The sequence below is a fragment of the Microcebus murinus genome, chromosome 24, assembly GCF_040939455.1.
Source record: "Microcebus murinus isolate Inina chromosome 24, M.murinus_Inina_mat1.0, whole genome shotgun sequence".
NCBI classification, from domain to species: Eukaryota; Metazoa; Chordata; class Mammalia; order Primates; family Cheirogaleidae; genus Microcebus; species Microcebus murinus.
Genome location: NC_134127.1, coordinates 10,352,602 through 10,377,605, shown reverse-complemented (window position 1 = coordinate 10,377,605; position 25,004 = coordinate 10,352,602). Strand labels below are relative to the sequence as shown.

Below are 25,004 nucleotides of genomic sequence, written 5' to 3'. Positions count from 1 at the left end.
AGAGAAAGAGAAAAAGAGAAGAAAAATCACCTGTTGATTGTGAACTCATTTTTCTTGTGTTCCCAGAGCCTTTCATTTATAACATGCCTAAATGTAAATATCTAAAATATCCAAGAGGGCGACTTCTGGGGCCCCCCTCTCTTGGGGCCCCAGAACCTTGTCCACGATGAAAACAAAAAAAATATCCAAGGAACAGATATCTACGGTGAAAGGTCTCTGAGGGTGAGTCTAGACTGAATTCTAGCATCTAAACATGACAGTCATGATCATATTTCTGGACACATCCTCACATGTGTTGTATCTTTCAATCACAAAATCAAACAATAGGAGGCGGATCATTTAACCCTAAAATCAAACAATACAGGGTGGATCACAAGGAAAGGAAGGCTGTCCTCTAACACACTCCCATGCCCTTGGACAGCAAATCTAAAAGGACTGTGTGTGCTTTTGTCAAAACTCCTCAAAGTCAGAAAATGGCCTGGCCTCAATATCTCCATTGGACATGGCTTGTGTGGCCATGGCACTGCAAGGCAGCCTTCTTGTCCCTTATCCACTGTCAAGGTGAACCAAGGGAAAGGCATAAGCGTGGATTATTAGTCACCCTCCCTGAAAGCCTTATGAAAGCACAGGATCAGGACCTCAGACTGGATTGGCAACAGCTGCCGAGGGAGCAGCGGAGTTGAGCAACACGGGCTCTAGAGTCAGCGCTTGTCAGGAGAGAAAGGCCAGTCTCTGGGCCCTTGGGGTCCCTCCTCCAGTTCCCAAGTGTCCTCTCTTTTCATGAGTAAAGTGAGGATCCCTCTAACCTACAAAGCTTGCAATGTGCAGCACCTTTGAATTAGAGAAACAATCTTCATTTTTATCTTTTTCCCCCCTCTATGAATCTAAATCCACACCAGACGTTTACTAAGGTTATTCAGACAGACATGTATCAAGAACAATGTCAAAAAATGTACTGTTGAGGCCAGCCGTGTGGCTCACTCCTGTAATTCCAGCACTTCTGGAGGCTGAGGCAAGAGGACAGCTTGAGCCCAGGAGTTGGAGGCTACAGTGAGCTATGATGACGCCACTGCACTCCAGCCTGGGCAACAGAGTGAGACTCTGTCTCTAAAACAAAACAAAAGAAAATGTATTTTTGTAAGACTGACAGAACCTTCATTTATGGAGACCTCTCTGTACCAGCTACTTTGAAAAACCAGAATCGGCTACTTTAGACATTGTGAATTCATGCTATATCAAGTTGAAAAAAGAAGACAGTTTTAAGACTTTACTATTTAGTTTTCAAATTACCCTGTATTTGATTTTGGTTCTAAAAATTTTGCAATGGCCTCTCGTCAAAAGCATGAAAACTTTGCATGATCTACTGAGGGGTACTAGTGAATGAGGTCCCCAGGGTCATACAGAGAAGAGGTAGGCAAACAGAATTCAGGAAATGCCTACGTTTGCAGTGGTTGGGAGGGGGAGGAAGTAGAAATGTTACTGGGAAGAGGGAGAAAGGATGAATCACCGAGGTGAGGTGAGGTGAGGTCAGCTTACCCAGGCAATTCTTCTAGTTGAAAAAATCCATCACTGGTTATTCCAAGGCTGGCACCTATGTAGAAAAATGCAACTGAGATCACACACAGCCTTGCTGTTCCTCTTGTAAAATAGTCACAACATTTTACACAAGAACCAAACACCTTCTCAGCCAACATTCTCTCTGTTTTGACAAGTTTTGTTAAAGTCTCCACTTGGGAAGCTGCCAACCAAGTCTTCCCTGACTGAGTCAACATTTTTATTTTCTCTCCAGAAATTGAAGCTGTGATGGCTAAATAACTTTTAAATTTCTCTAAAGAACTAAGGTGCTCTTGGCTTTCAAGAACAGGCTCTTTGCTGGCTCCGCCTCACTCTCAAACCCCAAGTGTAGGCAGGAACCCCCCGGCTCAGCCCTGGACCTTCTCTCAGCTTGTTCCTTCAGAGGTTTCAACCTCCCTGGGGAGGACTTCCGAATGCAGGGCTCCAGCTCCATGTCTCTACTGCGTTACCCAATCCTTGGTCTATTTAGAATTAAAGTTTAACTTTATCTCCCAAACCATCTCTCGCTCTCGCTCTTTCTCTTGTTAACCACTTCCATTAAAGGAGCCACCTTCCCTCAATAATCCAAAGCCTTAAGTTGCCCAGCTGTGATTCCTTCTTTTAGCAGCTCCTACACCAGTATCCCATAAGTCACTAAGTATATATTGCATTTTACCAAATCCTGACTTCAAAGGTGTTGAATATTTTTTAAAAAAAGTCTTCGAATCAATGAAATACAGTAACTGATTCTTCCTCCTCTGTGTCTTTTGTGCCTGTTCTTGTCTCTGACCTTCTAGCAGAGGCTTAGCAATTGTCTGCAGATCTGAACTGCGAATTTTCTATCACATGTCAGGAACAAAACACTAACTGGAAACTCCACCACCATCTCCTGCACCAGAGTTTTCTAACTGGTCCTCATCCTCTGCACTCTCCCCTATTCAAGTCACTGTCAGATGAGTTTCTAAAATTACCACTTAGATCTTGTCACAACTCTATTTATATGCTAATAATTATTTGTCACAGTTGCCATGAATTTAGAGATTCCTTAATTTGGCTTGAGGAGTCTCCACAATTTGGCCCTAACCCAATTCCAGTCTCAGCTCCGAGTACTCACCTCCGGATTTTAGTGCTAGAAAAATTGGTTGAATTGGCAGAATGTCTTTCAAAGAGATCTTTAATACCCGCTGGTATTAAATTGAGCACATAATGCTCAATTTGTGAGCACTTTTCCTAGGAAGTCTTTCTGGGTCATGCCTGTCCCACCTCTGAAATATCTCAACGCCCCCTGTCTGGTAATGACCTTGGAACAATGACATTTTATTTTTTACATATGTTTTTATTATATGCTTTAAATTAATAAATATATATGTTAAAAATTTCAAAACATACAACAGAGTACGTGGTGAAATATACAGTGAAATAAACATAGAGTGAAAAGCAGGTTTCTTTTTGACCCTACAGCTCTCACCCTGTCATTGGATGGGGTCACCATGACAGGGTCCCTGAGTACCCTTCCAGAGACATTCACATATGTATGGCCTCCCTGCCTTTATAAAAAGACATAAATTATAGCATACTATACACACCGTTCTAGTCTTTTTTTTTTTTTTCACTTAACAATAAACTTTGAATCATTCCTATCAAGGATGCTTATGTCCAATATTCCTCCTTTTTTATTTTTTTGAGACAGGGTCTGACTCTGCTGCCTAGGCTACAGTGCTACAGACATCACCATAGCTTACTGTAACCTCAAACTCCTGGGCTCAAATGACCTCCTGGCTTAGCCTCCCAAGAAGCTAGGACTTACAGGTACACGCCAACACGCTCAGCTGATTTATCTATTTTGTTTTTTTTTTTTTTTTTGTAGTGATGAGGTCTTGCTATGTTGCTCAGGCTGGTCTCAAATTCCTGGCCTCAAATGATCCTCCTACCTCAGCCTCCCAAAGTGCTAGGATTATAGGTATGAGCCACCACGCCCGGCTCCAACTATATTTTAAGTTACTTTAGAATTTTTTATAGAAGTTATTCTTTACCTTTGGGGGTTGTGACTACCTTTTAAAAGCTAGTGAAAACTATGAATCCTACTTCCAGAGAGGAAAAATATTGCATAAATGTATATACACTCAAAATTTTCCATATGAATTCAGGTTGGTCAGGGGTCTTATAAAGCCAATCCATGGAGTATACAAAAGATGTATAAACTATATCCATCATTTACAAAGTCCTTATAATCCAGTTGGGGAGAAAGACATGGACACTGTTTCTTATGAGAGAATAAGGAGGTATATTCATGATTCATTCCCTGGGGCTTAGCTCCTGTGTGTATAAAATGCAAAGGTAGGTACGACCACCTCTGGGATTCCTTACTGCTTTAATCTTCCATACTTCTCCATTCAAGAGAGAAAAGTATGCACATAAAAGTTTACTTAGCTCCTTAAACTACATCTTTATGGATTTCCCTACTGTAAATAAAATGGTAAATACACGTGTTTGAGAAATCAGCCATCGGACAAACTGAAGCTGGAAACAATCTATGCCACACTGGGAAGGAAAGAATGAGGCTCTCCCTGATTTTTGTCCATTGCCTGTGCTATGTCTGAGACTGGAGCTAAATGACATCTTTTTCTTCACCCCATGTAGCTACCACTTAGCCAGTTACAGGTGGGCTCCGCAGAGACCTTCTCTAATAGCCTTTTTCAACAGAGAGAACCAGTAATAGGCAGATCCCACAGCTTGGCTTGTCAGGGTGAAAGCAATGGTCCATTCATTCCTCCCAACTGTTGTCAATGAGTATGTGCCTTGGGAGACTCACCAGGGATCTGGCTCTCGTGGGGAATGGAGGGCACACCACCCGTGGCGATCAGGATGTGAGGCGCCGTGTATTTTTTCCCATTGACTTCTACCGTGGGCTGGGGATCACTAGTGAACGCTGCATGGCCGTGGATGAATTCTATATTGGACTAGAGAAGGCATTGTGGCATTAGCCTGTTCTTAAGATAAAACAAAAACACCTGCTACAACTTATCAGTTCTTTCATTTCTCTATTGAAATGGTTTGCTGATGCCAAGACAATTCAGTGTTGTTTGAGTTTCTGCAGAACTCCTGACTCATAACTGATACTTAGATGAGGAGGCTGCCATTAGATGCTGGAAGTGTACAATAAGAAACAAAGGTGCGATTATCTTGGGTCAAAATCCAGCAACCAAAAAATATCTACAAGTCACCCCCACAACAAAAAAGATGACATCTTCAACCCCAAGAGTTGATGGAGAAAGCCTTCCTTACTTGCAATGAAAACACATCACAGAATGATGTGTTTGGAGGAGGGGCAGAAGCCTGAGAAAAACAAAAGAATACAGGTAAAAAGAGTAGAGGCAAAAGAGAAATACTCTAGCCAAGGGAGGAAAATGCAATGGTTGTTTCTGTTTTCTTAAACAAAAGGGAAGACTATCACAAAATTACATGACAATGAAGCTCTAGGGTAGATGTGTTCAGAACTCAGACTTTGGTTTGCTCTGACTAGAAACTTCTCCACTGGGACCTTCATTTGGGGGCTGCTGGCAAAGCTTCCGCCAGCCCTGATGCATGTCCTGGCACACAAATGGGGGCGACTTAGGAGGACAATGGAACCGAGGAAGCATCATTACCAAATGGAATGTTTTCACATTTTGGAACATGCTTGGTTCTGTTTTGAGTTATCTCCTCCTTCCAACCACCCCTCCAGGCCTGTCCTTGCAGGTGCCTGGCTTAAGCTGAATCAAGATCAAAGACAAGCCACCAGTTTCCAGAACAACCTTCCCTCAGAGGTAATGATTTCCTGTGCAGCGCTAGATAAAAAGGTGTGTAGGTTGAATGGTGATATAGTACAGATAGCAGGCTAGGGGAGGAAGTGATAAGATTTTGATTTTCATTTTCTAGGATATTAGACAGAAAGTTTCCTTCCCTACACAGAATTTCTGGATCAACTATAACTAATTCTTTCTCCATGTGGTCACCATAAGCTATACTACACATCAAGATTTATAAGCATTAAAAAATGCTGATTCCTCAGTAATTTTTCTATCTCTTTTGCAAAAGTATTTTAGCTAGCTCCATTAAAAAAAATTTGGTGTGGGTATTTTAGCATATAGCCAGTGGTATCTCTATATGCTGCGACTTTAAGGTCTGACAGCGTTTAAAAATCTCTTGTAGTCAGTGCAGAGGGACTGCAGGCCCTTAAATATATTTTCCCCCTGAATTGGGGATTAAGGTAAAAATGAGATTATCCTCCAAAAATTAAATCCAATGAATAGTAAGAATATAAGAGTATATAAGGCTAGTCATCTGTAGAAGTAACCCACCCTAAAAATTGGTTTATAAATATGCTAATGAGATTATAATGGCCCAATATCATCAAGAATCTATTGATCTAACTATAACCTAAGAAATCTTAGAAACTACAAAGTGAGAATGCAAAGACAAATGAAAGGTGGTGGGAATATGTTGTCAAGAAAAAGAGATGCATAATTTATGCATAAATGATGCATAATTTATCAATGTCACTTGCATGGTCCCAGGTGGAAGAGGTCTAATACCTAATCACCAAGGCAGAAAAAGCCTCAGGTTAGCAAAGGACAACATCCATTTGTTGGAGGCAAACACATTTTGCCAAGTTTTCCCCATCAGACTTCACTCATAAAAACAACCTTTGTAATCATAATTTGGTCTCCTGAGTAGATCTAGCCACCAAGGATCAGGCTATTCTGGACAAATGAATACTGGTAGGCTTTTAGCCAGATAGTGTTACTGATTTCAATTAAAAAACTAGCATTCTGAGGCATATATCAGTCTGTTATGTGTGTGATTTCTGAATCTAAGTGGCAGGCCAGACCCACTCAAGTTGCAGTCATCAGGTCAGGCCTGGTCTACTTCTGAACAGGTCCCGGTCCTTGAACTACGGCCTGAGGTCATTTATCCGGCCCTCAGCGTGTTTTGGCCACCGCTGTCTGTCCTGCTTAGCAGCCGACTCGTCCTGGGCCCACAGTGCGCATGCGTGGAATGTGCGCCACACTCTCCAACGGCTCTCCAATGGCCCTCCAACGGTCTGAGGGACAGTGAACTGGCCCCCTGTTTACAAAGTTTGAGGACCCCTGGGTCAGAGGCTTCTGCTCTGACAGGTTAACTTCATAATCGTTAATCACAAATAAAATCATAGGAACAACAAGAGCTCTATCCAAAGGTTACAAGTTAGCATACTCTAGCAGACAGCAGCTCCTCAAAGTTCAAAACCCTGCATACCCACCTTGGTTAGGTTGTTTTGATATATGGTGTTCAGGCGGCTCACATAGGCATCCCGCTTTTCCTTAATGACACTGCAATGAAACCTGAGTCAGTTCTCAGAAACAGGATTTTCCTCTTTCAGTTAGTAATGAGGACGTCTGTCCCTGAACACCCCTGAGCATAGAATCACAGACTGTCAACAAGAACGGCAGTGGAATGTCTCTAAAAACAGCCATCCCACCCCGCCGTCCATCTCCCCCCCATGCCCCCTCCCACCCCCGTGTAGAACCCTTATTCCACTCCATGGAGGATGCTCGGGCTTCCTCTTCCCAAACAGAAGACCAGGAGAGATCTGCACGGGGCCTAGAATGTGGTGGCCACTTAATAAATATGTGTTGAATAAATGAATTTGCTAAAATTTTTTGCAAATTTGATGGCTTCAAAAGATTTATGGCAGTTCCTTAAAAAGTTAAACATAGGATTGCCATAAGACCCAGCAATTCTACTTCTAGGTGGAGATCTCCAAAAATTGGAAGCAGAAATTTTTTTTTTTTTGAGACAGAGTTTCACTCTGTCACCTGGGCTAGAGTGCAATGGCGTTATCCATAGCTCACTGCAACCTCAAATTCCTGGGCTCAAGCAATCCTCCTGCCTCAGCCGAGTAGCTGGGACCATAGGCACGCACCAGCATGCCCAGCTAATTAAAAAAAATTTTTAGTAGAGACAGGGTCTTGCTCTTGCTCACACTGGTCTTGAACCTCTGAGCTCAAAGGATCTTCCTGCCTCAGCCTCCCAGAGTGCTAGGATTATAGGTGTGAGCCACTGCACCCAGCCGGGAAGCAGATAATTGAACAGAGACTTGTGTATCAGTGTTCATAGCAGCATTGTTCACAATAACCACAAGGTAAAACAATCCAAAAGTTCACTAATGAATGAATGGATAAAGAAAATATGGCATATCCATGTGATGGAATATTATCCTGCCTTAAGAAGGAATGATGTTATACATACAAAAATGGATGAACCTTGAAAACATTATGCTAATCAAAAATAAACCAGACACAAAGGAACAAATATTGTATAATTGCACTTATATGAAGTACCTAGAAGTACCTAGAACTGGCAAATTTATAGCGACAGAAAGTGGAATAGAGGTAGCCAGGGGCTGGGGGAAGAGGAGAATGAAAAGTTATTATTTAATGAACAGAGTTTCTGTTTAGAATTTCTGGAAATGGATAGTGGTGATAGTTGCAAACAATATAGTGGTAATGACTGCACAACAGTGTGAATGTACTTAATGCCACTCAATTGTGTACTTAAAAACAGTTAAAATGGTATATTTTCAGTTACAGTATATCTTAATCATAACAATCCCTCCACCTACCCCCACAAAAGTTTATGGCTCTTAGTTATGAAACAAAAATATTTACATTTGTAAGTGAACCCTCTGAGTATTAACACTTACCGCCAGTTGAATTTACCCTCACAACTTTGAAAACCATAATCAACATGATCGTGCATGAATTCAGAGTGGACAGCTGTATTCCACATTACCTGTGAAAAAAAGACCCAAAACAGTAACACATAAGTCAGAAGGGAAGACAGGAATCATGAATGAATGGTAACTTGGTAATAGCAGATAAAAATACTGACCTTTAAATTAAAAACAAAACTAAACATTATAAAAGAGAAAGTTCACAACTCCAACCAGATGGATTTTATAGTGAGGCTTCTGAATGTTGGGGGATATTACTTCTACTGTTAAATTAGCTAATTTATAAACACTATAAAAACAAGATATTATGGACCTCATAGTCCTTCCTTTAAAACGTATTATTGCCTTTAAGTTTCTTTAAGACCTGCCCTTTTGGATTCAGTTACAGGAAATGAAATTGCACATGTAACTTTACAGGAAAGGGATTTAGAAAAAAGCGATTATATAAAGTTGAAGACTGGCTGGGTATGGTAGTTCACACCTGTAATCCCAGCACTAGGGGAGGTGGAGGTAGGAGGATCACTTGAGGCCAGGAGTTCAAGTCCAGCCTGAGCAACATAGCAAGACCCCTCCTCTACCAAAAATAGAAAAATTAGCCAGGTGTGGTGGCGAGCACCTGTAGGCCCTGCTACTTGGGAGGCTGAGGCAGGAGGATCACTTCTAGCCTGGGTGACAGAGTGAGACCCTGTCTCAAAAAAAGAGTCCAAGACTGAAATTTTTAAGAGAATGGATTCCTATAATATATTCAATAACTATAAACATGCCCTTATCAGGATGTATAAAACTATACAACTGGATCTCAAAGGTTCAACACATCTCTTGTAGAATGTAGCTGGAGGGACCAAGGTCCTTGGACCCCTCTAAAGGTTCACTGAAAAATCATTGCCATGAGGCAGATCAATTAACTGGAGAAAAGGCATACAAGTTTATCTAATGCATACACATATGAAGTACCTAGAATTGGCAAATTCAGAGACAGAAAGTAAAATAGAGGTACCCAAGGGCTTGGAGGAGAGAGGAATGAAGGATTATTGTTTAATGGGTAGAGTTCAGATTAAAGACCCAAAGATACAGGGGAAATTGTCCATTCTTATGTTTAGGGTCAACAACGTATAGACAGTTGTGTAGACATATGACTGGACAAAAGGGTATGATCTGATGCTAATAGACTAAGTGGGGGAGCCCAGCAAGGCCTGTCAGTCTAGATTCTTCTTGGCCTCTCTGAGCAGCATCCTTTCTTCTGGGTGTGGGGCAGAACCCTCTCTGGAATGGGGGTCTTATGACCTGCAGTCAAACAAGTAGGTTAATTTCCTTATGGCCTGTTTTTACATGGAATATTTTTAGATTTTTTGTTTGTTTGTTTTTATTTGTATCCATTTAATCCTTTCAAAAATTTTAGGTTTTATGGCTGGCTTTTGGGAAAAGGGTTCTGTGGCTTTTATGACCCACCTTAGGGATGAGGGGTTCTCGTTTCAATGGTCAGCTTCAGGGAAGAATGGGACTGAGAGGCAGAAGGGTTAGAGAAAAACTGCTTCTGAGGTCTTCATTTTGGGGTACTGTTTTCTGAGCTCCAACACAGCCTACAATCTGTAGAGATCTTATATGCTAACTGATCATCACAATAACGAAATTCAAACTGGCATCGAGAACTCTGGACGCCAAACTACCATTTTCTTTTGTTGGACGAGCTTTATACTCCATTTTCCCCTAGGTGCTTTCTTCATGCCTGTCTCCCTTTAAACCTAAAGATGACTATATTGATGACTCTGCTAGATTTTTTTTAAATCAAGGTGAAATTCATTTAACATAGAATTAACCATTTTATCTGCTTGCTCTTTATCTTAATGCAGATGAAAGATTTATCAGAACCACAAATAAATCGTGTTATGTTAATAAAAATCACTTTACCTCCTATCCCCACAAGGTTAACATATTTATTTATTCCCAATTCGCACTATGTGTAACGCTATGGCATTAAACAATTGCATTGGGCGTTTAGGCCCAGAGCTCATCATGGTGGTAGGTACCAAGCACGCTCATCCTTCTGGTTCTTTCTCTCTTGCTACCTCACTCTACCCCTCGGACAGGGGAGTTACTCTGGGCTTCAGTCTATGCTACAAAATAAGAGGCAATTACCAACTGACCCTCAAGAGTGTAAAGCACTTTGAAATCAGTAGAGCCCTATAAAAATATAAGATAAATGCCTACCACATGTGATCAGAAGGAGTAGGTAAAACAATATATGAGACAAAATATTTCAGATTCAGGTTTCTATGCAGTCTTAGCTCAGTGGTATTTTAAGATAATAAGGTGGACCAATCAACACTAAATTTACTATCATAATTGGTCTAAACTACATAAAACCACCTTATAGTTAATTTATATAATTCATATAGCCATAATTGCATGACTCCAAGTAGAACAGATTACAAAAAGTAGAACTAGAAGGAAAGAAAATAATATGAGAATAATAATATGAGAAAATAATATGAGAAAAATATCCCAAAGGAAAAAAAGAAATCTTCCTAAAACAAAAAAAAAAAATCTACCTATACTAGGGAACAGATTTCAGAAAACCTTTCTGGAATTACACTCAGGTCTGAGTCACTAATGAGATTAGGATGTTTGCTTACAAAATACCAAAAAGATGACAATTTAAAATGTAATGTCAGGGCTGGGCGCGGTGGCTCACGCCTGTAATCCTAGCACTCTGGGAGGCGGAGGTGGGCGGATAGCTGGAGGTCAGGAGTTCGAAATCAGCCTGAGCAAGAGCTAGACCCCGTCTCTACTATAAATAGAAAGAAATTAATTGGCCAACTAATATATATAGAAAAAATTAGCCAGGCATTGTGGCGCATGCCTGCAGTCCCAGCTACTTGGGAGGCTGAGGCAGCAGGATCGCTTGAACCCAGGAGTTTGAGGTTGCTGCGAGCTAGGCTGACACCACGGCACTCACTCTAGCCTGAGCAACAAAGCGAGACTCTGTCTCAAAAAAAAAAAAAAAAAAAAAATGTAATGTCAGTAACAAAAGGTGGTAAGCTTGGGATTATCAGGGATTATCACATTTTGAATGTGCATTCAAATGAGGATTAAAATTATTTGCAACTATAAGCAAGAGGCAGCTTTGGAACTAGGAGCTGCTGTTTCTTCCTCTCTGTCGAGGGTGAAGAATGGGTTCTAGGTCACCTTAAGACCAAAAAAATCACTAATGTGGAAAAGAAAATCCACGAGGCTACAGAACTTAAAATGGGAATACTTCAGAAGATTCCATTCCCTCATTTGGCTGGGTCTCCCCACTGAGAAAAAACTATCCTGTGAAGTAGATGGCCAGTCTTAATTACTGGGTCCAGATATAATCTCACTCACTCTAAACCAATAAATCAATGTATCGTTTTATAAGACAATTCCCTTGTGATGTCAGGTAATCAATTCACTAGCCTGTCTGATCACTCCTGAAGTGACCCAATAAACTTGAATTTCTGGAATAGCAAAGGTGGGATTACTAGCCACAAAGGTATCCATCTATGGTACCAAGAAATATCATTCAAATAACTTGAGAAGTACAACCTTAGAGACACCCAAGGTCAAATGATACATGATTTTAAAATGAGTAATTTATAGCGAAGTATACTTTTGCGTTTAAAACCAAAAACTACCACCAACAAAATAAAATAAACAAAACCCGAACAACAACCTTGACACATCTTTCCAGGAGAAAAAGCAATGCTAGTCTCCTGGTAATAACTGGTTTGGATGTACCTTGGAGCAGGGAAAAGACCAGCTGGCTTGAGGCAAACATCCTACTTTATCCTACAGTCCACAAAGTCACCCCAGGGTGTCTGGTAGTTGGCTGAGGCCAGGTGAGGGAGGAAACTCCAGCTGTGCCATCATCCACTTAATGTCCTGGTCACATCAGCATTTGCGCTGATGTGTAGAAACGTTTTTATTTCCTGGCTGCCTCTCCCTAGTGAGAAAAAGTTACCCTGTGTGGATGGAGCGTGCTTTTCTTTCATGTCATAACTACAGGTATCTTTTTTGTTTGTTTGTTTTAAGACAGAGTCTCGCTTTGTTGCCAGGCTAGAGTGAGCGCTATGGCGTCAGCCTAGCTCACAGTAACCTCAATCTCCTGGGCTCAAGCAATCCTTCTGCCTCAGTCTCCCTTGTAGCTGGGACTACAGGCATGCGCCACCATGCCCGGCTAATTTTTTCTATATATATTACTGGGCCAATTAATTTCTTTCTATTTATAGTAGAGACAGGGTCTCGCTCTTGCTCAGGCTGGTTTCCAACTCCTGACCTCAAGCAATCGACCCGCCTCCCAGAGTGCTAGGATTACAGGCATGAGCCACCATGCCTGGCCTACAGGTATCTTTTATCAGTTGTTCCCGCTAGGCCATCACAAGTTCGCGGCCACTGTGTTCCATTCCAGGTTACCTCCCCACTGGGCGCACCCTGGAAACGCTGTCACTCTGAGAACTTACCACGTGGTGAAGGTTCAGGATGAATTTCTTTTGCACGCGTGATACAGTTCGTGTCCAGGAACTAACATTTCTGTGGCTATCTCCCCTCCCTCATTTCTTCCTAGCTGAAAAGGACAATCACTGGCCCAGCCTCCTGCAGGGGTAGCTCAATCCTGACCAGGGTGTGAACATCCTGCCTGGTGCTCCTGGAGCCATAAGAGGCCATGAAGATATTGATTTATACACCCAGGATGGCAGGAAACATGGGGGAAGGCAGGACTCTTACAGGTATCTTCAAGTGCTAAGCCAGTCTCAGCAACTCCCTGTCAGCAATCTTCTTGGTAAGTGATATTAAAAAAATATAAACAAAAACCATCCTATTGCTTAAGCTACTACCAGTGGGTGCCCAGTTCTTTTTTACAGAAAGAATTATAACTGGTATGTTTGGAGACATTCTTATTCTGATCATGAGTTACCAAATAGCAAAAGGATTGTGAAGGGAAAGATAAATAAAAATCCTACCTTTTTGGGTACACATCCGACATTTACCTAGAAAAGAAAAAGGACATACTTTAAGGATATTGAACTCAAACCATCAAATGAACCTGCAGTACACTCTAAGCATTAAACAAGGAGCCATCCTTGAGTTCTAAGTCACAATGAACTATTAATAAATTCTATAGTTACTTCCTTTTTTCTATAAAATTGGAAAAGATGAGAACATTATTTTCTTTATGTGATGAAGTTGGGAATTTTACTCATCAGCATGTTCTAAAGAGAAGCAAAGAGAGAGAAAGCGCAATCACACCATTTGAGCAGCTGTCTTAGGAGATTTCTGGGAAAGTTACTGCGGAGTAGGTCGATAAACACCCAGGATGGCCACCAAACAAAACCTCTCTGGAAAGCCACATTATTATTTTTCAGGGCCAAAGGACAATGAACCAAGCAGTGAAATTCATCCACGCCACTAAGTCTTACAGAATTGCTAGAGTTACACCACAAGTTTTACTCTAAGCATTCTAGCAGCCAATATACAAAAGGAAACACAAATAGTTTTAGGATTTCATCAAGCAAAAAGTAACCAGATATCTAAGAAAGTAACTATTCATACTGGTAAGGCTAGAGAGAAGTTCCTCCCAAGGGTCCTTATAAACAAGCTTTAATGTACATCCTGGCACATTCATTTTTGTGCACATCTGTTAATTTCCTTTTGATCATTTTCCTAAAACTTCCTTTTTAAAAAGGTGGACTGACCAGGCACGGTGACTCACGCTTATAATCCTAGCACTCTGGGAGGCAGAGGAAGGAGGATCACTCAAGGTCAGGACTTCTAAACCAGCCTAAACATTGAGACAACTGAATAAGTAGGAAAAAAAAAAAAAAGAAGAAAAGAAACCAGCCTGAGTAAAAGCAAGACCCCGTCTCTACTATAAATAGAAAGAAATTAATTGGCTAACTAAAAATACATATAGAAAAAATTAGCCAGGCATGGTGGCACATGCCTGTAGTCCCAGCTACTTGGAGGCTGAGGCAGTAGGATTGCTTGAGCCCAGGAGTTTGAAGTTGCTGTGAGCTAGGCTGATGCCACAGCACTCTAGCTGGGGCAACAGAGTGAGACTCTGTCTCCAAAAAAATATAAAAAATAAAATTAAAAAAATAAGCTGGATTAAGTAGGATTCTAATGTACAAGGCCTGGGGCATAAAAAATGTGGACTTGACTGAATGAATAAGCCATTCAGTGTACCTAGCTGAGGAGCTGCTTACAGAAGGAAAACTAGAGTCATCTCACTTTTTTGAAAGACAAGTTATAGACCATTTAGCTCTCTAAACCTGCCAGTGAACATGTATTTCAGATGCCCTTTAACCTTATAAATACTGACTGGAAGGTACTGGTGATGGGTCTTGGCCAATACAATGAAGTTAGGAGACTTAACTGAGTATCTTTAAAAACAAAAAATCAGTAAGTTCATCTGGAAGGGGCAGGGCAAAAAATGCTCACTCATGTCTGTTGACAAAGAGTAAAGATTGAATATATAGATACTGGTAAATATTTACCAAAAGCATAAAAATATAAGGTATACGGCATGGGACTTGGGAGTTGATTAACCATTAGGAAACAAACTTGAGAAAACCTAAATACATATTAGAGCTCACAAAAATGGCTTCATTTATGACTACTACTAAGCATTTGACCTAAAGAAGTAACCTAAGATATAGAAAATCTGAATGTACAGAGAAGATCAAGATATGTATAAACACATATATGACTATAGTTATTTTCATTATGCTATTAGTATACAGAAAAATACTCATGGGGCTGGGCGCGGTGGCTGATACCTGTAATCCTAGCACTCTGGGAGGCTGAGGTGGGCGGATTGCTCGAGGTCAGGAGTTCAAAACCAGCCTGAGCAAGAGTGAGACCCCATCTCTACTATAAATAGAAAGAAATTAATTGGCCAACTAATATGTATAGAAAAAAAATTAGCTGGGCATGGTGGCGCATGCCTGTAGTCTCAGCTACTTGGGAGGCTGAGGCAGGAGGATCGCTTGAGCCCAGGAGTTTGAGGTTGCTGTGAGCTAGGCTGACGCCATGGCACTCACTCTAGCCTGGGCAACAAAGCGAGACTCTGTCTCAAAAAAAAAAAAAAATCCAGATGCTCTAATTTCTTTTCTTTTCATTACACCTTGCATCAGCAAAATCTCTGTGCTAAAGCTACTATTTTAAGTGACACGTTGCAACAATTTCTAAGTATTGTTAACTATGGATTTGCCTATCATTCTTAAGTACACTGGCTATTGCAGGGACAGGTATCTCTGTGAGAACAATTAAATTTTATGAAGAACAGAATCAGCAATGTGAATTATTAAAAGAAGATTTCTATAGGAATGCAGCATATCTGTGTGATAGCATGTTAAATCAAAATGACTTGAATATTTCTTTGCAAGGTAAAGCTAAGTCTATATATGATATGTGACAAAAAAATCCAAGCATTTCAAAAATAGCTATCTTTTTTCAGAACACTTCTTCAGAAGGAAATTTTGGATGAACATTTTCCCAGGTTAGCAAAGGTCATTGATGAAGAGGATGATATATGCAAATCATTTGAAGAATATGCAACTGTTATAGACCTATTAATTGGAGAATATAAGGAAAGGTTCACTGACTTTGAGAATCATGACATCACCCTCAAATTAACATTTTTAGCCTCACCTAATATCACCAAGGCATCTAAGGAACTACAGATGGGGCCCTAGTGTGTTGGTTCACGCCTGTAATCCTAGCACTCTGAGAGACCGAGGCGGGAGGATCACTTAAGGTCAGAAGTTGGATACCAGCCTGAGCAAGATTGAGACCCTGTCTCTACTAAAAATAGAAAAAATTAGCCAGGCATGGTGGCACATGCCTGTAGTCCCAGCTACTCAGGAGGCTGAGGCAGGAGGACTGCTTGAGCTCAGGAGTTTGAGGTTGCTGTGAGCTAGGCTGAGGCCTGACACTCACTCTAGCCCAGGCAACAAAATGAGACTCTGTTTTAAAAAAAAACAAAACTACTGATGGGGTTGATTGAGCTCTCAGTAGATGACATTTTAAAGTCATTGTTTGATGCTAAGAAAGATCCAACTGAAATATTGAAAAACGCAGTAGAATACCCACACCTGCAGCTACATGCCCGAAAAATACTTTCTTGCTTTTCCACTCTTATTGCTGCGAATCTACACTCTCCTACCTAACCCAAATCAATATACACTTAAGGGCACAAATGACTGATACCCATCTAGAGGATGAACTGAAACTGTGGACCTCTATGCTGCAACCAAATACTTGAATGCTTTCTAACAAAAAGTAGACACAACAAAACCATTAAAAGGTTAGTTAGCTTTAAAATTAACAAATAGTTTTCATTTTTTGAAATTATCAAATGCATAGTACTTATGTTTTTACAAAATAATGTACATTTAAAAATATATCTCATTGAAGTTTCTTGAATGTGGCCTTACTTGATTAAAGCTATATTAATGTGGCCTTCCAACAAAAAAAGTTTCCCCACTTCTGATCTAAAGCAAGAAAATGAACTGATACATCTGCAAGAGGTATTAACAAAGTTGGAAATCAAAATTGTTTTTGCTCAATACTAGCTAAGCATAACATTAGATTAATCTGAACCTCCCAGTCTCAGTAATCATCAAACTTATCAAACTTAAAAGGACTGTTACTCTGGGGCATCGAGGGGGACCCAGAGAGAGTTCAGTGGGATAAAACTTTTCTGTAACAGCAGTTCTATCTGATGCTCTCTGCAGCAATATCTGGCCCACTATCTCTTGCTCCACACCCAAAAAAGAACAGGATCTGGGAACCCACATTCTATTTAATCCCTAATGTTGCAACACTCAGTGAATAAATGGTTATTAATTGTGACAAATTGGAATCCACTTACAAATGCCAAAGGTTATAAGTATTTCCATGTCATTCCTTCAATTTCACCATGCAAGAAAACATTCTGTCCCCACTTTTCAAAGTATGTTTTGTAAAAAAAAAAGAGAAACTCTGAGGGATTCAGAGGCAGTCTTTCTTTTCTTAGCCCTGCAGGTTTAGTGGGTTTTCAGGCAGATGGTAAAGCAATGTTATACTAAGACTGGAGCAAAAATTAAACATCAAGAGAGTAATTAAGGCTGGGTGCAGTGGCTCACACCTGTAATCCTAGCGCTCTGGGAGGCTGAGGGGGGAGGATCGCTCAAGGTCAGGAATTAGAAACCAGCCAGAGCAAGAGCGAGACCCCATCTCTACCAAAAAAAAAGAAATTAATTGGCCAACTAAAAATATACAGAAAAAATTAGCTGGGCATGGTGGCGCATGCCTGTAGTCCCAGCTATTCAGAAGGCTTAGGCAGAAGGATTGCTTTAGCTCAGGAGTTTGAGGTTGTTGTGAGCTAGGCTGATGCAAGGGCAGTCTAGCCCGGGCAACAGAGTGAGACTCTGTCTTAAAAAAAAAAAAAAAGAAAGAAAGGAAAAAAAGAAAAGAAAAGAAAGAAAGTAATTAAAGGGCAAATTTTAGCAACAGTATTTGTGTGCTTCAACTAACCCCACACTTTATGAGCAGTACTTTATTGGGCACTTTATGAATACAGGTGGGCCCCATTTTATGAAGATAACTGTGGAAACAAATGAGAGTAATTTTTTTTGTGCTTAAGGGATACCTGTCAACATTGAAGGAACTAATGACAGAGTTCCTTTAAATTAGCCTCCTTTTAGTAAATTACATTTAGAAATGCCACGTTTGGCCTTATGGGGAGACAGACATCATAATATCAAAGTGCATCGTGTGACTTCCAAGTTAGGTTATGATTGACATGTTGCTGAGTAGTTGTTTTCAGCGTAGATGAATAGCGATCTACTGTAGTGGTCCCCGACCCTTTTAGCTCCAGGTACTGGTTTCACAGAAGACACTTTTTCCACTGCTGGGTGGGTGGTGGGGGATGGGAGTTTGGGAGGGGGTGTGGGTGGAGCTCAGGCGGTGATGCCAGTGATGGCAGTGGCTTGGTGGGACTGGGACCTCAGATCTACTGATCTACTGCCTGTTTCTCCAGGCTCTTTACAATTGCGGCCTCTCCAGTTGGTGCTGTGATTTAAGTGATCAAGAAGGTTTTGTCACATGATCAACCCTTACTATCCAACTCTCACTGGCAAGAGCTACCTGCCAAAACCACAGGAACCTTGTTACTCTTTATCACAGAATCAGTACACTCAGCTAGAACACCTGAGCTCCCACAGGCCCTGGAGCAAGAGGAGTGGCAAGTAAGGAACTTCTCAAGTTGACTCTACCCACGTAGGCAGAGCACTGAACCGCAGAGGCTAAGCTCCCAGAAGGCTCTAATTCACGTTGGTTTAGGGCAACCTTTGCAATTCTCCTTGGTCTGCATGTGATCATGAGAGAAGCAATGTATTTAACTTTTTGGAGATTTAAAAAACTGAACTCAAGGTGGGAGGAGGGAGGAGGGGATGGATACAGTCACACCTAAAGGGTGCAGTGTGCACCATCTGGGGGATGGACATGCTTGAAGCTCTGAGTCAGGTGGGGCAAAGGCAATATATATATGTAGTCTTTGTACCCCCATAATATGCTGAAAAAAACCCACAAAAACCAAAATGGAATTCAAGCACATCTGTGGTCCTGGCTACTCAGGAAGCTAAAGCCAGAGAATCACTTGAGCCTGAGAGTTCGAGGCCGGCCTGCACAACACAGTGAGATCCTGTCTCTCAAAAAATTTAAACCCCCGGGGCGAGGTGGCTCACGCCTGTAATCCTAGCTCTCTGGGAGGCCCAGGCGGGCGGATCATTTGAGTTCAGGAGTTCGAAACCAACCTGAGCAACAGCGAGACCCCGTCTCTACTATAAATAGAAAGAAATTAATTGGCCAACTAATATATATAGAAAAAAATTAGCCGGGCATGGTGGCGCATGCCTGTAGTGTCAGCTACTCGGGAGGCCGAGGCAGTAGGATCGCTTGAGCCCAGGAGTTTGAGGTTGCTGTGAGCTAGGCTGACGCCATGGCACTCACTCTAGCCTGGGCAACAAAGTGAGACTGTTTCAAAAAAAATAAAAAATAAAAAAATTTAAAACCCTAAAGTTTTCTAAAAACGGAATTCAAAGATCATCTCACATATTTTTTTCTGCTCTCAGAAATGATTTAATCGCAATGGGCAGTAAGGGAATTCCAAGGAATAACAGAAGATTTCTTTTAGTTTCCCATTTTTAAAGCCTAATCCAATACACAACAATTACAATGTTTTTGATACAGAGAAATAAAGATGAATTTACATGTGGAATCATACCGTTAGATCTACACACAGTTCTTTCTGTGGTTCATCCACTATGCTTCAGTAGTAGTTCTGGCCTCTGTTGCTTCTTGCACTTTGAACACAATATGGGGCAAGGTCATCTCATACCTGAGCTTCTTACCCTTTTTCCTCAAATGTCTTGAAGTAACAAATTCTATCAAAGAAAAATGAACTCTCAGGTACACCCAGTATCTTAGCTCAAGCTGCTCTAACAAAATACCACGGATCAAGTGGCTTTAAGAAGCCACATTTACTTCTCATAGTTCCGGAAGCTGGGAAGTCCAAGATCAAAGTGCTGGCAGATTCAATTCCTGGTGAGAACACTTTTCCTGACTTTCAGACAGATACCTTCTCTTCCTTCTCGCTGTGTCTTCACATGGCAGAGAGAAAGAGAATTCTGGTGTCCTTTCCTCTTCTGTTAAAGGCACCCATCATGGCACCCCACTCTGATGACCTCATCTAAACTTTACCTCCCAAAATCTCCCCTCCAAATACCAGCACGCTGGGGGTCAGGGCTTCAACATACAAATATGGGGGTTGGCGGGAGACGAAAACATTCAGTCCATAGCACCAACACATGTCACTCCTAGGGAGGGGGCTACGCCACCATATCACAGATAGGGGAAAGCCTCCTGGTACAGGAAGGCTGAGGAGTCGTCAGAATACCAAGGTATGCCACAGCACACACACACCCTTGGAAGGCGTTCTCAGTTGGTTACATCAGAAGCACAAAATTATGAAACTAGAAACTAGAAATGTAAAGACTCTAGGACCAAACTCATTGTCATCTGAGCCTCCCAATTATTCAGGGTTCACTGGATTCCTTCTGATGCTTCCCTTGGGGGGAAGTTTTCACACAGTCCCTGCCCCCAGAAAACCCCTGGCAAGGTGTCTGGCTCGTGTTCCAGAATCACAATGGAGCTTTTAAAAACCACACCAGGGTCTGGTGCAGGAGGCTGGTCCAAAACAACCACCTCCCACAAACTTTGTTAAATAGCTAACTAAAGGAATGAACACAAAACAATGAAAGACACAACAATCCCACGGCCTATAAATAACCACTGCTAGAGGAAGACTCTTACTTGAAACTTCCTTGTGAGTTTATCCACCAAACTTTAAAAATCTGCCAAGCTTTAGAATTCATGTATGTTATTTAGCAGATCTTAAAGAAGCTTCTATTTGGCCTCCCCAAGGGACATCTCCCAATAGCAACACTAATCACAAAACCACTTTCATTGTGTCATTCTCCTGCTCAAAACCCTGCACAGCTCACTGTGCTTCCAGAAACTCCACATTTTTTATTCACCACAACCTACCCATCAGCTGCCTTCCCATCTCTTACTTAAAGAGACATCCTTTGCGCCAAATTCGATTACACAACATATCCTGCTTCTACGCCTTTGCCCCAAACCCTTCCCTGTCAAAGAATGACACTTACCTTGTGACATTCAGAAAGAAATAATCTCCTTCATGAAATTTTCTGTAATAATCTGTTATTACTTACGGCAGTTAACACAGACCACCCCACTTTGGGGTTGACTGTCTACATTTGGTGTCTCCTACCATATTGTAAATTTCCTGAAGGGACATCAGTCTTACAAATATTTGTATCTACCCTATTCTCTCTACCTGCCCCAGTCCAAGCACTCAGCACTTAAAATGCAAGACATGAAGACAGGGACCAATGAAATGATGTCCTTCAGAAAGCCTTGATTTGTCCCTATACCTGCTTGGAAACCACTGCACACACGTTTATCATTGCAACTGATCATTGCAACTGTGGACAGCCCACATAATTGGAATCCTTGAACAGATATAAACCCATATCTTGTCCATTGGTTATATCTTCTCCAATAATCAACACATGCCTACACCTTTCCTTGTAATTCAAAATGAAAAGCCAGTTTGGGCCAGGCGTAATCCTAGCATTCTGGGAGGCCGAGGCGGATGGATTGGTCAAGGTCAGGAGTTTGAAACCAGCCTAAGCAAGAGTGAGACCCCATCTCTACTAAAAATGGAAAGAAATTAATTGGCCAACTAAAAAAAATATATATATATATATGTGTATATATATATATATATATATCAAAGTAGCTGGGCATGGTGGTGCATGCCTGTACTCCCAGCTACTACTGAGGCTGAGGCAGGAGGATCACTTGACCCCAGGAGTTTGAGGTTGCTGTGAGCAAGGCTGATGCCATGGCACTCTAGCCCATGCAACGGAGTGAGACTCTGTCTTAAAAAAAAAAAAAAAAATACATTTGCATGGTTTGTTCCAGTGTAAAAAAGAAAAAAAGAAAAAACAAAGAAAAGCCAGTTTGAAAAGAGCCCCATGGAATGTCATTAAAATATTAAGTAGAGGATTTCCCAAAGATATCACTGCTTAGATGCAGATAAAAGGTGCTACGGCACAATGAGATTGTTATAATAAAATAGGAGACTAAGAAAACAGGGCTGAGACCGGATCCAGGGGCCCACAGATTAGATGCAAATGTTAAAATAAGCAACCCTCAAACAAAAGCTAACCAGAGAGACCAATAACCGAAGGCAAAAATCTGCTTCAACCAGCTTGGCAACTATCTCTGCCACCTTACGTAAACTTTGGTTTATTTTATATAACATCATTTACATTATAGTTTTAAAATTCCTCTGCCCTTTGAAATCACCATGACAATTCCAAGACAACCATCTGAAATATAAATCTTAAAAAAAAAATCCAATGCTAAGAATTACCACCCAAATTTCCAATAAAAGGCAACCCCTTAGCCTTAAATATCTCCCACTACGGTCTGCTCTCCTCTCCTGAGAGTATACTTTCACTTTCCATAAAAAAAACCATCACTTGCTTAGTTTACATGGTGTGTCCTAAAATTATTTTCCTGACATTTACCAAAAACTTAGAAAAACCTCCACTTGGAAGCGCTATCATCTTTGTAGTGAGCCAGCCAGGAGACGCTGCCTAAGCCTTTTGACTGTCCTGTCATCATTTGAGGTAAGCGCATCCTTGAGCCTCACTGCTTTTGCAGTTTCTCAGTGCATAGCCTCACTCCACCTGGCCACGGTTGTGGCTCTTCTTGGCTAGGGTGGCAGAGGGTCACTCCTCAGGCCATGCAGACTCAAATGGTCACCAGACACTGGGTGACACCAGGCTGGGGAGCTGGCAGGGGACTTCCCTGAGCCATGCAAGAGCCCAGATACTCCCTAAGCCATGGCAAATCCATGCCTAGCCTCTGCTGTTAGACTTCATGCTTTTCTGTACTGCTTACTCATATTTGTGGGCAAGATGCTTGTGCCTTAACATGCCCCAATCTCCTCCTGTTTGCTGTGTTTGTATTGGTTTTTTGTGGAAAGATTATGAGGATAGACGGGGTGACCTGAGGGAAAGGGAACTCTGACTATGGGCTTGATCACTTGACTAAATGCCATAAAGTGGAGGTGGTCTGATATAATAAAATCCTATGGAGGTCAGCTCTACCTGGACAGGAAGAAAACTCTATGATATTAAACGTTGCAGAAAAAATAGAAGATGAGCCTTCCAGACACATAAAGCTCCACTTCCTTTCACCACTCTGTCAGGGCTAAAAATGCTCATCAGATCTGGGAGAGAGGATGGCGGGATGATCAGAGGTCATGGAACCTCAGAAATGCTAGTTCTAGAACAATACACCACAGCATAAAATCACTAGTAACTGGACATGGCCCATGCCTCAAGCCTCTAGACAATTCCTCACCCCAGGCCCAGGTTCATGGACGCTGGGGCAGGGATCTTCCCTGGGGCTACAACCACGGGGGTAAGGAGGAGGATCCAAGAATGCCCAGACTCTGCAGGGTCCCATGGCTGACCATGGACACCATCACAATGGGTGGCAGGCAGGGAGAGGATGGGGACGCCCATGGCCTTGGGGAGGCTCTACTATTACCCTTTAGGAGCCTCTGGGAGACTCCATTATTATGCTCTACATTTTCTTCCTTTCTTTCAGGTCTCATCCAGAAACCCAAAAAGATAGACAATACCTTCTCCCCTCAGCTATATTGTCTAAATTTGGGCCTTCTTTAAATTAGATAACATTAAAAAAAAACAAACACTCATATTCTTATGTAGCACTGCCTGGCTCCAATATAAATTGGGACAGGAAGGTCTGGCAGGTCAGTGGGAGTCTAAACTGTAATACTATCCTCCAATTCGACCACTTTTACAAACGACAACAACAACAAAAAGTCTAAAATTCCTTACATTCAGGCATTTATGGCCTTAGGAGAAAACCCAGAGACACAGAGAGCTTACACCCTACACACTGCCATGTAAAACTGAATGTTCCTATGACCCTTGACCTAAACCTTACACTTTCTTTTGATCTCAGTTCAGAAAACCCCAAAGCCCCTTCCCAAGCAGGGACTGGATCCCCTTGAGCCTCTACCCCTAAGCCCCCACCCTACCCACTGATATATCCTCAACCACCTCACCCCAAACCCAGCCCTAGACTCCTATGCCCTTTGCAGGAGATAGCCATGGGCCAAAAAGACTTGTAACCACAGGCAAAAATCTGTTTCAAGCCGGGCGCGGTGGCTCACGCCTGTAATCCTAGCACTTTGGGAGGCTGAGGCGGGTGGATTGCTCAAGGTCAGGAGTTCGAAACCAGCCTGAGCGAGACCCCGTCTCTACCAAAAATAGAAAGAAATTAATTGACCAACTAAAAAAATATATACAAAAAATTAGCCGGGCATGGTGGCGCATGCCTGTAGTCCCAGCTACTCGGGAGGCTGAGGCAGTAGGATCGCTGAGCCCAGGAGTTTGAGGTTGCTGTGAGCCAGGCTGACGCCATGGCACTCACTCTAGCCTGGGCAACAAGTGAGACTCTGTCTCAAAAAAAAAAAAAAAAAAAAAAAATCTGTTTCAGCCAGCTTTTCAGCTATCTCTGCCACCTTACATAAACTTTGGCTAATTATAATATCATTTACGTTATAGTTTTAAAATTTCTCCTCCCATGAAATCACCATGACAATTCTAAGACAACTATATAAAATATAAAAATAAAAAAACCCAATCCTAAGAATTACTCCCCACATTCTTTTTTTTTTTTTTTTCTGAGACAGAGTTTCGCTCTGTTGCCCGGGCTGGAGTGCCATGGCATCAGCCTAGCTCACAGCAACCTCAAACTCCTGGGCTCAAGTGATCCTCCTGTCTCAGCCTCCCGAGTAGCTGGGACTACAGGCATGCACCATCACACCTAGCTAATTATTTTCTAGTTTTAGTTGCCAGGCTAATCTCTTTCTATTTTTAGTAGTGACAGGGTCTCGCTTTGCTAAGGCTGGTCTTGAACTCCTGACCTCAAGCAATTCTCCTGCCTCACCTCCCAGAGTGCTAGGATTACAGCTGTGAGCCACCGTGCCCAGCCCTACACA

General features: G+C 41.7%; 1 protein-coding gene across 1 annotated transcript in view; it reads right to left on the bottom strand.

The window, feature by feature from the left end:
• Positions 1-25,004, bottom strand: part of GSR (glutathione-disulfide reductase) — a 42,517-nt gene that overhangs the window by 15,344 nt on the left and 2,169 nt on the right. Inside the window, exons 2-6 of the mRNA XM_012784135.3 lie at positions 13,291-13,317; positions 8,279-8,367; positions 6,836-6,905; positions 4,367-4,514; positions 1,537-1,591 (exon numbers count right to left, since the gene is read on the bottom strand). Coding sequence (XP_012639589.2) covers positions 1,537-1,591; positions 4,367-4,514; positions 6,836-6,905; positions 8,279-8,367; positions 13,291-13,317 — 389 coding nt within the window. The remainder of the gene's footprint in view (positions 1-1,536; positions 1,592-4,366; positions 4,515-6,835; positions 6,906-8,278; positions 8,368-13,290; positions 13,318-25,004) is intronic.